This window comes from Erpetoichthys calabaricus, chromosome 1 (genome assembly GCF_900747795.2).
Source record: "Erpetoichthys calabaricus chromosome 1, fErpCal1.3, whole genome shotgun sequence".
NCBI classification, from domain to species: domain Eukaryota; kingdom Metazoa; phylum Chordata; class Cladistia; order Polypteriformes; family Polypteridae; genus Erpetoichthys; species Erpetoichthys calabaricus.
The window spans coordinates 32,741,170-32,756,469 of NC_041394.2; the positions used below are offsets into that span (position 1 = coordinate 32,741,170).

Below are 15,300 nucleotides of genomic sequence, written 5' to 3' on the forward strand. Positions count from 1 at the left end.
TAAAAATACCTTGTCTGTTCTTGCACCTTATAATAGGGCTTATGGTAACCTGGTTCAAGCATTAAAAAAGGCTTAAACATACCAAATACATCCATTTTAAAGCAGTACGTTTTCAATTTAAGAAAATGTTCTTTCTGTGTTTATGTGGCATCCATGTGATAACGAAACAAAAACATGTATGTTATCACTGATTCTTGGAACTATTTTCTTTGAGGTAGGAATACATTTCCTGTTCGCTCGTCTACTCGTAGCCACCATCGTGGAGCTATGGAGCACTATGTACAAGAACAGATAAGGTATTTTTAAAAGTTATTAAAAAAACACTTCACTTTAGAATTAAGTTGTATGTGGCAAATGAATGTATACCATAATTGTGAAGAAATAACTTCTACTTGAAAAATTTCGAACATGTTCTTTAAGTGGCAAAGATTGAATCCACAGAGGGAAGATGGCACACCACTCTCCTTAGAGACCATTTTCCTTTGGTAGACGTATGGTCATAGCAGTCTTTAATGGAGAAAATGTATCGCCATGTTGAAAATGGGTAATGACTTCCAAATGTCTTTTAGGCATCTCTAAAAGAACTGCCTCTGATGAGCATTAATGACCAGAGCTGATTTGTTAACCTCCCATGTTAGAGTGCTAGAAATGGTGGTGTCTTGGTACATGGAATTCCCAGCTGCCTCTTCAGTATAACTATTGATATGTTAAAATGAGAGGGTTCTCTTATAGTTCTTTCACAGTCCTTTCGAGTTCCCAGCTCTCTTGTTTTCTTGCTATTTAATTCCAAAGTAATTTGATTATATAATTGAGCAGATCTCTCACCTCATTCTCTTGTCTCAACTCTTTTTATAGATGCTCCCTAATTCATAATAATACCCGCAAAAGTTGTGTCACAAACACACTTTGACAGTTATTACCCAGTGAACATGAGAAATGCAGCTGTTAATGCTGAATGAAAGAATAATGGAGTAGTAATAAGACGCAGCTAAGTGTGGTGAGGGGCCTGGAGTTGTCCAAATTCTCTTTAAATAGTAAAATCGTAAATAGTAAAATTGTGGTATTGGCTATAAATTTGTAAATAGTTATTTTGCAGTATTTATGTACTTTTCCTTGATTTTTTTTTTGATTATCTCATTGTTTACCTCCTAGTGCTGTTTCATGTATAGTTTTATTTAAATCTATATTTCAGCCTAGAGATGTAACAAATTTTACCATTGGTGGATTTGCCCCCATGAGTCCACGAATTAGTAGCCCAATACATCCCAGTGGAGGAGGTAAGTGCTATGCCCTTCAGTATTTCCTCAGCCTTAGATTCTTTAATGCATTCAATTGCAAAATGTTTCTTGTAAAAGTGCTTGTTATGAAGAAATAGTTGTGTCTGCGTGTCCTTCTATCCATGGCAAGGAGGTGCTAATATTGGATGAGTGTACAGGACTTAAGGCTTCAAGTGCAAAAGAAGCATAAAAAAATGGCGAATATGCTTAAATGCTTCTGCGTATACATTTAACTTGTATACTGATGTTCTTGTTGGATATATATTTTCATACATAACTCCTTATTGAATTAAATATATTTAAACAGAAAATACTTATGCTCAAAAACTGTTTTATTGCGTATCAGTTTTCTTTGCTTATCTATATGAAGAACTTTATCTTTCACTCTCAAAGTTGCTGTAGACCAGGGGTCCTCAATCACAGTCCTGGAGGGCCGCAGTGGTTGCAGGTTTTTGTTCTAACCTGGTTGTTTAATTAGAAAGCAGTTCTTGCCAATAATTTAATTTCGTGGCTTATTAGTGCTTTAACTCTGCTGTATCAGGTAATTCTAATATCCTAGATTTTCTTCCCCTTTCTAAGGATATCATCCAGATGATTTGAAGGCTAAAATGGATGAGTAATTCTCAGTCCTTCACTTTTTTTCTCTTCACTTTCATTCCAAGTATTTAATTAAACCCAATAGTGCATGATAAATACACACAGGTGTAAATGGAAACAAGCTAAATGGAGCACTGCTGGTCTCTTTTGTCATTTGCATGTTATTGCTAATTAGGAGCAATTAAAAACCAAGAATACAGCTGTTTAAGACTAAAATAAGCAATAAGGGTTCAAAATTTTAACGAGCGAGACCACTAAAGTGAAGCAGAAGTGTTACTTGAGCGGTAAGTGCTTATTATTAAGTAACTGGGTTGGAGCAAAAACCTGCAGCCACTACGGCCCTCCAGGACCGTGATTGAGGACCCGTACTCTAGACCAAGGAACATATGTTTGGCCAAGTGTAAAAACTGATAAAGATAAATGCCAAAAATATCCTAAAAATATTTTAAGTTTGCAGAGCATTAAAGATGGAAGAATTGGCATGTGTGCTTGCATAACAAATTGTACTATGAAAATGAATGCAATAATACAAATACGAACACACACATCTTCATCAGCCTTAAAATCTTCAATCTGTATGTGGGTTTATGCAGTTGGAGTTTTTGGCATGTGTTTGTTACTATCAACATATTCACTACATTCATTTGCACATGTTCCATAGCTTTATGCTATATGCTGCTTGGGGAAATATATGCACGAGATTCAAATTTGTGAAAACTGAAGTGTCATCTGTAAATCGTACATAAGAATATAACTGACCATAGAAAGCAGGAAACTAAATGCAATTTAACCAACATTTGTTATGTATGAAAAATATTTTAATAAGAATTGTTGCATAAACGTGATATCGTTTGTAACAAGTGGTTTTGATTTATCACTTTTTGAACTCTATTTATACATGCACTAGTCCATAACTGCTCAGTCGTATGCCTTAAGATTATCGATTACTGTTATTTAAACCCGCTCAATATTACCTTTGAAATGTTTTATATTTGTGTTTTGAGAAAGCAGAATCCATGTAATTTGCTTGTGTAATAATGTTTCTGTAAGAAAACTTGGTGTAAATTGAAATGTATTTGTTAGGACCTCAGCAGAGAGGAGGCCATGGTGGAGGAATGGGTCGTGGCCGAGGCAGAAGAGACAATGAATTAATCGGACAGACTGTCAGAATTTCACAGGGACCCTACAAAGGTAAGTCCTTTGACCAAGAAAATAATGAATTTGGTCTATAAAATGCAGTTCCACATTGCAATCAAAACCTATTTTGACAAGTAAAGCCTGTTTCCAGTGTTTACTGCGCTCACCCTGATTTGGTTGTTTTCTTGAAATTTGTCTTGCGTGTTTTGTTCTGTGTTATTATGTCATGAAATACAGTGCACTCCATTTAGCTGCAGTGTTTGGGGGCTGAAGGCCCAATTGCAGGTAAGCAGAGATTGCAAATAAGCGGAGTTAGCTTATAATACTGTAAGCCATGTGCTTCATGCTAGGTACGCACTTTATGCATGTATTGCGTCACTGTGGTCGCCTATTTATAAAGGACACGCCTAACTGCAGTGCCTAGAGCTAAGGAATAAACACAACGTATTGTTACTAACCAGCCTCAAATATAGTTTAATCGTCTAATGTAGTCAAATTAGATTACAGTACATGTAACATACATACAGCCTTGCCGGTCTACAGCTGCTAATTTTCAATTAAGCAGTGTCGTCATTTACTCAGTGTTAGTTCACATGCGACAAAAATAATCTGTTATTGTTGTCTGTGCCTGGTTCGGATGACGGTCATAAATTTGGCTGGACAGCGCATAAAACGTTTCGTACGAATCACAGCCAGTTGACTCTAGGTAGGCTCGTATAAAATCCAAGCTCTTCGCTGCATTAGCGAACATCGGTGCCATGGCAGGTGCAGTCTGAACGTCATCGACGTCGGCCGCATCCAGTCTCTCCTCCTCTTCTAGTTGATTAGCGACTGGAATAGACTCCTTCAGGCTTTCGTGTATCTCTTTGTCTGTTTTATCTGCACTTGTTGGAGCAGTACTATTGATTTCAACGAAACGATCAAAGTCATTAGTTGACATTCCATCAGGCAGCTGTAGCCCCACAACTGCTGCTGAGGCACCCAGAACTGGGATAGTGCTATCTCCCTCCACAGCTTTCACGAAGCTTGTCCATCTGTAGCAGTTAACGATTGTTGACGTACTGACACGACTCCATACATCCTTCTGCATGTGCAAACTGTCAAGTACCGTCAGCTTATGGGCCAGCTCAATTGCTCTCATTGTTTCATTGTTACCTTGATCCATGATAGCCATCAGACGGCAAAGCATGAGAGATCGGTAATTTTGCTTGAAATTTGCTATTATGGCTTGGTCCATGGGCTAAAAGAAGCTTGTTGTGTTGGGCGGCCTAAAAACAAGCTTGATGTTTGTCAGTCTGATATCATCACTGTGTGCTGCGCAATTGCCACACAGCAAAACAATTTGTTCTCCTTTGGACCACATTGAATTGTCCAGCTTCTTCAGCCACTGCAGCCAAACTTCACTAGTCATCCAGGCGTTGCGCTTTGCCTCGTATGCCACTGGAAGCTTCTTGACATTTTTGAAGCACCTTGGCTCTTTGCTTTTCCCTATTACCAGCGGCGGCAACTTTTCTGATCCATCCATGTTACAGGCCAGTAGTAGCGTCAGTCTGTCTTTTGGCACTTTAGTTCCAGCAGCTTCATGGTGTTTAAACGTTAATTTTCCCTCGGGTATGGCACGCCAATAAAGCCCAGTTTCGTCAGCATCGAAGATATCACGTTCATCATACTCTTTGATGTTTGGAAGAACTTCAATTATCCAACACTCGGCACCAAATTCATCAGCTTCCTGCTTTTCCCTGTGTTGCTGTTTAAACTGGATGTTTTCTCGTTGTTTCCAGCGCTCCAGCCATCCATTTGTAGCATTAAATCCCTCTATGCCAAAGCTAACAGTAAGCTGATTGGCTTTTTCAATCGACATCGGTCCGGTAAGTGGCAGCTGTCTGCTTCTAGCTGAACCAACGCAACAAAGTGACTTCAACATCCTCAGATTTTTCTGCCCGTTTTCTTTTTCGGTCAGGATTAGCATTTTTTTTTTGGCCAGTCATCAATCACTTGCTGCCGTTGCTTAACAATGTGACAGATTTGACTTGGATGAACACCAAAGTGCTTGGCAACAGACACTTGACTTACCTTACTATCAATTCATTTTAACACTTCTACTCTATCCGCTAATGACAGGGCTTTTAACGTTTTTGAAGTCTTACACGCTGCCATATTAGACTAGACCTAATGTAACGATATTCCAGCAACTTTTCAAAAAACTTGCTCCTCAACAATCTATACACCAGCAATGTCTCAGGCAGGAATAAGAACATCTAAACCAAAGAAAATACAAATTTAAATAGAAAATTCAAATATAAAATATAAAACGAAGTAAAAATGCTCATACAAAAATGGTAAAGTTTCCATGAATGGTTGGTCTCAGAGACCCCCAACTACTTTGTGCTACTGTAGCACTTATTTGCACTAAGCTATTGTGAAGCGGAGTTTGTCACATTTTTCAAGACAACACACGATGAAAAGTCAGAAAATTTCATAGCCGTCGTATTGCCTTGGAGACCCCCTCATGGATTAGGGTTAAAGGCACAGTTAAAGTGTAACGTTGTGAGCTACTGGAATTGTGATATAGTCAATAAAAAGTGAAATAATCTGGCTGTGACCATTGTTGGAAAAATTACTTTGGCAGTTACAGTTGTGTAACCTGATAAGCTCAAGTGACAGGATCAGCAACTTCAGTGGTCAAGCTTGATATCCCCTTTAACTAAAAGTTGTGTACTGTGCCACTGTCTTGGTAGAATTTTCTTTGTACTATCATATTTTATTAAAGAAATTTGACTATTTTTTTCTCATCTTGTTTAGGAATGTTCCTTGCAGATTTATTTTAGTATTGTTAATTGTATTTATACGATTTAAACTGATCTGAGAGAGTGCTCCAAAATATTTTTGCTTCAAATTCAATATATTTGTGTGCAATGTTTTATATAAATACTTCCAATTTTTAATTGAAATGTGGTACTTATTATTAACTCTATCATGCTATAGGGTGTTAGTGTGTTTCTGACCTATTCTTAAAATTGCTAATAGGTTACATTGGTGTTGTGAAAGATGCGACTGAGTCAACTGCTCGTGTGGAGCTACATTCCACCTGCCAGACTATATCTGTAGATAGACAGCGACTCACCCCAGTGTAAGTATATGGAAATCAGGAATATCTGATACCAGGTTTTAAATAGATAATATAGAATTGTTTCTGCAGCCGTATATGGTATTATTATTTTGTGCTATTACCTTTTAATAAGGTTCATGTACTAAGCACAGGGCTAGCCTAGCAGCCTGAGTTTGAGCAGGTTTCTTAATTGCTGTTCTGCCTTTTATTGTCCTTGAGGTATTTGCTTAATAGTTAAACCATTTCTGATAATGTGACTTTCTGTTGTGCTTTCATCTTATGTTGAAATCTTCTTGTCCTGGTTAGAGTTGTGTAGTAACTGCAGACCATTTCAGACCATTCTCACCGATATGGCCTGCTCATCCTAATGAATTCCTAGTATGTCCTATATTCCCTTCCAGCTGAAAGTCCCCTAGCACAACTTGTGCAGGAGTTAGATAAGAACAACCTTGTTAAATTCCAGAACTGCTTAAGATGAATGGTTTTGGTCTAAAGCAGCACAGGCTATATTCTAAGGCCCTGCAAGGTTGCAAAGTTTCCCAGCAAATCATGGAGCATGAAAAACGCCTCCATGGAAATGTTTGTTGATCACTTCTACCCATGATTTTACTGTTTTGGCCATAGCTCATTGCCTTTGGCAAAGTTGGATATAGATTGACCTGTAAATCTTCAAAATACTTTCCTCTAGCTTCATCTCAGCGTCTTTCTGTACTTCTACTGCACCAAAATATTAGTTGGCCCCATAATTTCTATTTTAAATAGCATTTTAAGCTTTTCTATGGAACACCCATTTACTATATTACTACTCACCTTTTAAAAGAATTGGATAATAATTTGAGGTGTTGGCTCGGATCAGAACAAATACATCTGAGCAACTGCTCTAATGCATAAAGATCAGACAGAAAAGGCAACAAGGAGAGCATCCGCTAAAAACAGCAGTGATTACAGCAGTCAGGACACCATTTTAGACTTTCTACTATCCTCCGTTGTGTTATGGTTGTCTGTTAATGAACATCATTAACTAGACAAGAGATTAGACATACATACCTAGTAGTATCACTTCTTTCATTCATCAACAAGATAGTGAGTCAGTAAGCAAATATAAATAAATGTTATGCTAAATGTTCTTATTTTTGGTTAATGTTCTGATTTAATGAGTTTATTGACAGCCCATTTTTTCTCGTTTTTTTAACTATGTTTTGTTTTCACTGATCAGGGGTGTAAGAAGGCCCGGAGGAATGACCTCCTCATATAGCCGTACACCAATGTATGGCTCCCAAACACCAATGTATGGATCTGGATCTAGAACACCTATGTATGGATCCCAGACACCTATACATGATGGTATGTTTGTTTATTATGGTATATTTTATGTTTATTATGTTTTGCTTGTGGGATAAGATGTTTCTTTAAGCTTGTTCAAATGATTTCTTAAAATTATATTTCCACTATTATATAATTTCAGAACTGCATAAAAATATTTTGAAACAATGTAAACCTATTATTATAAAAATAGATTTTAAAATATCTCATAATTACAAAATTTACCATGAACCCACAAGGTTGAAAGTTTTGAACCTCTCTCATTGTGTGTCTATGTAAGTTTCTAAACTTTTCTTGACTTAAGTACATACTGTAATTCTGTGAAGGATATCTTTTCCATGTGAATCCTAACTGTTCCTTTCCTTTGTATTTCTTTTAAGTAGATCACACCATTTGTCATATTTAAGTTGATTGAGTTTAACTGATATTGATTCTGTTGGCATTATGTATAAAATATATAACACTGATGTCTGATTATTTTGTGTTAATGTAATTAAGCTGGGAATAGAACACCACATTATGGATCCCAGACTCCACTGCATGATGGTAGCCGAACACCTGGGCAAAGTGGAGCTTGGGACCCCAATAATCCTAATACACCATCTAGGTAAGTGGCATGTTAATGGCTCCCACAGAGTTGTTCCTGTTGCTGTCCTAATATGTATGTGTAAGGCCTATGTTGATGTCAGTTATTTCATATACTGTCCTGTACTGTGATATAACTAACTAGCTAACTTCTTCTCAACACAGATTTTCTGTTCCACCTATATACAGTAGCATAGTGCATGTTACTATTAGAGTGAACTATGAGCAAAATTAGTTCAGAATATGTTCTGTTTCTGTATGACAGAGCCGATGAGGAGTATGACTACAACTATGATGATGAGCCTTCTCCTTCCCCGCAAGGGTATGGTGGAACTCCCAACCCCCAGACCCCAGGTTACCCCGAAGTCCCATCTCCACAAGTAAATCCACAGTACAATCCCCAAACACCTGGAACACCAGCTATGTGAGTGTACACTAATATTGTTTACATGCCTTTTTCTTATTTTTTAAGGTGAGAGTTTAATATTTACACATGTAAATACTAAACATTTTTTGTAAAATGTAACCGTTTGCCCTGAAATAAAATGCTGCATTTTTATGTTTAGAAGTCAAAACTGAACCAGGCAAACCAGATTACTTTTATGCTAATGCATGTATAGTGAAGAAGGTATGGAAGTTTTACCAGCTGCCTGTACTGCATTGTTCAGTATAAGGTTTAGGCCAGACCATTTATAATAAATGGCTTCACTCAGAGAGAAAAGAAAATGCACTAGTTAATGTAATCTGTACAGCATGATAATAGTGCATAAAAAAAAAAAACTGAAAGAGTCAGTGATATTGACAATTCTGGTTTAGTTTTGATATAATTTCTGGTTCTACTTAGTGCCTCTTATGAATGGATTCCTCTCGTTCCCTCTTAATTTCAGGTACAACACAGACCAGTACTCTCCATATGCGGCCCCTTCACCCCAAGGCTCCTATCAACCCAGTCCTAGTCCTCAGAGCTACCATCAGGTGGCTCCCAGTCCAGTTGGCTACCAGAATACGCACTCACCAGCCAGTTATCATCCTACCCCTTCTCCTATGGCTTACCAGGTAACCAACAGAGTTCTGGAATTCATAATGTACATATAAGAATCACTTGGTGACATGCTAATTAGTTGTATTTTCTTAGCAATTAATATACTGTATATGCACAAATTTACAATTGTGTAAAATCATTATTTTGAAAATTGCATAGCCTCAATATATGGGAAAATTGTGTTTTAATGCGGCTATTGTATATATGAAAAAGCATTTACATTTAGGTCCAGTTAGGTGTTTGGACAGTGACACAATTTTCATAAGTTTGACTCAGTATGCTACCACAGTGGATTTGAAATTAAGCAATCATTATGTGATTGAAGTGTAGACTTTCAGCTTTAATTTAAAGGGTTTACCAAAAATATTGTATGAGCCATTTAGCCATTGTATGACAGCCATTTTTCTGTACAGTAATCCCAACCTCCCCAAATCCTGGGGCTCAAAAGTATTTGGAGAAACTAATATAATCATAAATGTAATGATCATTTTCATTATTTAGTTGAAAATCCTTTGCAGTCACTTGACTGCCTAAAGTCTGGAACCCATGAACCAAGTGTCATCCTATTATTTGTGCAGCATTTGGCTGAATCTGAGCTGATAGTAAAGCCCTGTACACTTCAGAACTCATCCTCCTACTTCTGCCAACAGTTATACCTTCAATAAACACCAGCGACTGACTTCTATTTGCAGAGGCATGCATGATCATGCCGTAAGATCTGCCTCCACCACTTTTCACAGATGATGTGGTATTCATCGGATCATGAGCCGTCTCTTCTCTTCTCCATACTCTTCTTTTCCAACATTGTTGGTATATATTTATCGTTAGTTTCCTTTGTCCAAAGAAAAATCCAGAAATGGACAGGCTTTTAAAAAATGTTTTCTGGCAAAGTCTAATCTGTCCTTCATATGCTTGTGGTTTACCACTGGTTTACACATTGTGGTAAACTCTCTGTCTTTACTTTCATGAAGTCTTCTCATGATTGTCAATTGTGGCAATGATAAAGATAGGTCTACCTTAAGATGAGTGTTCTTGGTTTGGCTAAATGTTGTGAAGGGTTTGTTCTTCATCAAGGACATAATCTTCAGTCATCCAGCACAGTTGTCTTCTGTGTTTTTTTCAAACCTTCTGGTGTTGCTGAATTCACCAGTGTGTTCCTTCTTTTTAAGAAAGTACCAGATGGTTGATTTGACCACTCCTGGTTTTTCTGCTGTCTTTCTTAAGGGTTTGTTTTGTTTTCTCAGCCTAATGATGGGCTGTTTTTACTTGCATGGACAGCTCTTTGACGTCATTGAGAGTTCACAGTGGAAGCTTCCAAATGCAAATTTCACACCTGGAATCAATTCCAGGCCTTCTACCTGCTTAATAGTTAATGAAATGATGAGGGACCTGCTCCCACCTGGCTATAGAACAGCTTGTCAGTCAAATGTCTATATACTTCAGAGCCACTGGAAATGGGTGGGCTATGCAGAAAAATGGCTGTCATTCTTAGGTAGCTCATACAATATTTTTGGTAAACCCCTTAAATTAAAGCTCATAGTCTACACTTCAATTACATAATGATTGCTTCAATCCAAACCCAATTGTGGTGGTGTACAGAGCCAAAATTATGAAAATTGTGTCACTGGCCAAATGTTAATGGACTTAATTTTAACTGTTGATTAATCAAAGATTTGACCTGTTTGACTCCCAAATTCTTTCTGAATTTCTTATGTGCCAGAAGTAAATCATGACATTTTTGAGACTTATCATCAGGAGTGTATCGATATCTTCAGAAGACAGTTTACAATTCTGTTTTATATTTGTGGAAAGAAAGCTGAATTGTCATTTCTTATGTACTGTATGTATGTATGCTTGTATGTTTTTTTTCTGACATCACCTAAAAACAGCAGCAGACATTTTCATGAAAATTGAAGGGTAGCTTGGAGATAGTTCAACTCAGAATATAGGCTATATAGTGTTTTAATTGCCCAGTGTCAACCAAAGGAGTGTTGTGAAATTCAGCACTGTAATCTATTGACAGAGAAACCATGACAGACAGGTATGATGGTTGTGTTGTAATTGTTAGCATGCTTCCCTTCGAAGCAGTTGGTCTAGGTTCAATACTAGCCTGTTGTACTTGACTTTTTCTTTATTTGAAGATTCATTTCACTATTTGTATTCAACCCCATACCTGCTGTAGTACTGCCATGTTATCTTTGGAGTTTTCAATTGCAATTTGGGGTCACGTGGAATATCTCACTCTTATATCATCAGGTGTTTTCTGCTAAACACTTCCATGTAATCGTGACACCATGATTCAGCCAAATCTTAGAACGAATTGGGTCACCAATTGTATTTAGTTTAAATGCAAAAGAACCAACCCCCCATCCCTGTAAATGTACCACAAAGTTTTCTGATAATGCCTGGCAACACTAGATAACACAGTTTTGTAACACAAACATTAGCTGAAATCTGATGGTGTTAATTTAAATTTTTATTAAACAAAGGTTTACCCTTTGGACAGAAAATTAGGCATAAGTAGTATGCATGTATAAAGGAATACGCGACCCAAAAATATATATTTTTAATATCTACCTCATTTGTACTGATGACAGAAAAAAAAATTATTCTCATTTTTTCATAAAGGACAGAGATAACAATTTGTGTGATAGAATGGGCATCAGTGAAGATCAACGCCTGGCCCACATCAAATAATATACAAACATCCACAAAAAAAAATCTTGTTGCTTGGATTGCGTAATCCAAATGTCAAATAATCCAGTTGTTTTCTCACAGCATGCAAAATGCATGCATTTTTTTTTTAAATAAATACATGCAGAAAATCATACCGGTGCATGCAGGGGAAATGCATTCTCTCAGGATCAAGCTTTTGAATTGAAGTTTTGCGTCTTCCTCTTATTCACTGGTCAAGAGTCCTGCCTTGTTCAAAAAAAATATGAGGTTCATTATACATTTGTGTTGATTACATTTTTTTTTTATTATTTTAATATTTTCGCAGGCCAGTCCCAGTCCCAGTCCTGTGGGTTACAGTCCTATGACACCTGGAGCACCTTCCCCTGGTGGCTATAATCCTCACACTCCTGGCTCAAGCATTGACCAATCTTCTTGTGACTGGGCCACTACAGACATTTTGGTGCGTGTCAGGGATACCTTTTTGGACAGCCAGGTTGTTGGTCAAACTGGAGTTATTCGCAGTTTGTCGGTGAGTGCACAAACAGAATAGAAACTTAAAACTGTTACTATTTTCACCCTCATACATCAAATGTTCTCAGTGTTGCAGACTTTTCTTGAGGTTTTTGGCTGCTTCTCACCTCAGTCCTGTTGCTTTTCATACAGGCTGGAATGTGTTCAGTATTCCTGGTGGATACAGACAAGGTCGTTAGCATTTCCAGTGAGCATTTGGAGCCAGTGACGCCCACTAAGAACAATAAGGTACGTATCTTACATTTCCTTAGTATACATATGCAGAAGAGGATTTAGTGAAGGGCTGTGTCAGGGTAGATCTGCAAAAGGGATAAAAATAAGAAACAATAATAAAAAAACAACTATTGATTTAAATAAGTGCAGCAGTATGAATAAATATTAAGAATCGTCAAAATTTGATGTTTCAAAATTTAAAAACCCTTTTTTGTGTTGGATATGGAAATGTTTGTGATGAAAAATAAATTTAGTATTTTTTGGGGGGTGATTTTAATAGGTTAATTATCACTTGGGGAAGACGTGTACACTGGAGTATTTTTCATTATCTTTTCAAAAACATAAGCATCGAAGGAATAAAATGTATTAAGATTTTGGCTAGTTCTGAACAGATTGCTTTTCACAAGTCCTTCTTTTGATTGTCCTGTTGAGGATCTTTTGTATAAAGGAAAAAAATATTGCATACTTGTGACTTGTGGCATATTACTTAAGTACAGTAACTTCCTCAAAGTTATTGTACTCTGTACCCCTGACAATGACCCTATTAACCAATAAATTAACAATTATATTATACAGTTGCTTATAATTTGCATTTTAACTGCATTTGATATTTTTTAAGTCTTATACCAGTATTTTGTATTTTTCATTATTTGTTATCATATGCAAGCTTTTGAGGCAACTCAGGCCCCTTCAAGCTTGCATATTGTAATCTTTTTAGTTAGCCAATAAAAGGTGTCATTTTGCTTGACTTTTCACTACATTCATAATGGCTAACATGGTACAACACCCTAGTACTATTATGTATTACTCAATTCACTTTTTTATGGGGAGTTTTGTCAGGTATGTGGGCTTTGAGGCATTTGCTGATCATCTTTACCGAGATTGCCTTTGTAACAAGCACCTTTTTGGGAAACTTGTAATAGTCTTTGATTTATGCACTGGATGCTTTTTTTAAATAAGTGTGGTAAACAGCTTATATTGTTGTCATTTTTTTTAATTATCTGTTTAATTTTTAGTGATTTGTCATTTTAATTATGTTTATATCACAATGTATGTAATAACTATTTATTTGAAAATTTTGGGTTCTGTTAAGCTTGAGATATTTCAGGGTGATCTTTATTCATGATGCAGAAACTTTAGTTGGTATGCATGTGTCACATATCGCCACACGTAAATTTATTGTATTCATACTGGTGTGGTCTGTGGAGTATATTGAAATACTGTAATATTGCATCATGCATTGGTGTTTTATGGAGAACTCCTTCTGTACTTTTTTTTTTTTAATCCGGATTACTTGGCTAGAATATTTTTGAAGTGATGCTTACAGTAGTGTTGAGTAAAATATGGTGTCTCCGCTGAATGACCTTTAAGGTTTACGTTTGTGTAGTTAAACCTGGGAGCTCTGGTGGTGTAGTGATTAGAGCTTGAACTCAAATGGCATTCTGACACATTCTGTGGGTGACTGTGTGAGGTTCTTCCCACTCTGTGTTAGGTTGGTTGACTGTTCTGTACTGCCCCAATATAAGAGAGTGTGGGTCCATTCAGGGTTGTACCCAGTATTCCCAGAGAAGATTAAGGCTGTTGATCCTTTAAGTGGTAAAGTGGGTTCAGTAAGTGGGTGAACAGTAGTTTTGAAAAAATCCTTTGTATGTTGATTAATTTAAAGTACAAATGGCTGTTGTTTTGAAAATACTTAATCCAAAATATAATTGATGGTAATTTCACTTTTTAAATTCAATAAGTTACAGGGGTGGACAAATCAGTGGTGCAGATGTCTGTGACTACCGTTTTTCAATTACAGACTTGCAAAACCTGGCGAGCTACCAGATGTTTTGGTTATTTAGTCCATGCAGTAAAAGCCAAATTAATAAAAACATCACCCAGTTCTTCAAATGTAATTTTAACTTTGGTGACACTATTAAAGACAGCTTCTTATAGCACACTGTTTATGCTTACAACACGAAGCCTGTGTGTAGACCACAATATAAAGAACGTGTGCTGTCAGGGACCAAAATGCTTTTATGCAATCTGCACATGGATATTCTCCTAGTCAGTAGGTGGTAATGTTTGGGTAGCAATTTCACAGTAGAAGACGCGAGACTCTTCTAATGGAAGAAGAGATGTTCCGATTATTGCTGGCGTTAAGTGAAAAGAAAGAAGAAGGTGGAGTATCAGACCCATTAAGCAAAAATGTCAAAGAGAAGGTGAGTATAATATTCTCATAAGTGGATGGACCTACATGATGAACAGATGCACTACAAATATCTCTACATGTCTTCAATGCACTTTGATAACATGTTGCATCATATTCAGCCCTTTGTTCATCATTCGGGAACACACATATCTTTTCTTTGAAATTCACCACTGTTCATAGCATTAAAACGCAGTGCACATCACTGCTTCTGACATTATTTTTGCAGTGCGGCCCTCACGACCAGTATGGAAGCAACATTTATTAACCAGCTTACCCAACTAGTGAGCAATATAGTAAAATTGTGCAGCAAGTCAGCAACTGAAGCAGTGTTGTTAACTGTAAAACACCTGGAGCAGTGAGTACAATAAGGCGAAAAGTTCACTGCATCCTCTCATCATTTACCACAATATAAATAATTACCTTACTAACGCACATTTTGTTTAGTTTTTTCTTAACACAAGGCGAACTATTCAACTACTGCTTCAATAGCAATTACAAGTGAAGGAAATTTTAAATACAAGCAGTATTATGACAACAATAAATGAAAAATGATGTAACTTTTCAACTTCTGGAAAAACGTTTTCAGCTGAAAAAATAGAGGAGATTCTGCAAAGCA

The 15,300-nt window shown here is 36.8% G+C and overlaps 1 protein-coding gene across 4 annotated transcripts in view; it reads left to right on the top strand.

The window, feature by feature from the left end:
- The window catches only part of supt5h (SPT5 homolog, DSIF elongation factor subunit), a 66,329-nt gene that overhangs the window by 41,560 nt on the left and 9,469 nt on the right, over positions 1 to 15,300 (top strand). For all 4 annotated transcript variants that reach the window (XM_028797437.2, XM_051936227.1, XM_028797453.2 and 1 more), the window contains 9 exons: positions 1,193 to 1,277; positions 2,958 to 3,065; positions 6,039 to 6,141; positions 7,337 to 7,464; positions 7,942 to 8,050; positions 8,294 to 8,452; positions 8,916 to 9,084; positions 12,072 to 12,275; positions 12,410 to 12,505. In XM_028797437.2, the coding sequence (XP_028653270.1) occupies positions 1,193 to 1,277; positions 2,958 to 3,065; positions 6,039 to 6,141; positions 7,337 to 7,464; positions 7,942 to 8,050; positions 8,294 to 8,452; positions 8,916 to 9,084; positions 12,072 to 12,275; positions 12,410 to 12,505 (1,161 nt within the window). The remainder of the gene's footprint in view (positions 1 to 1,192; positions 1,278 to 2,957; positions 3,066 to 6,038; positions 6,142 to 7,336; positions 7,465 to 7,941; positions 8,051 to 8,293; positions 8,453 to 8,915; positions 9,085 to 12,071; positions 12,276 to 12,409; positions 12,506 to 15,300) is intronic.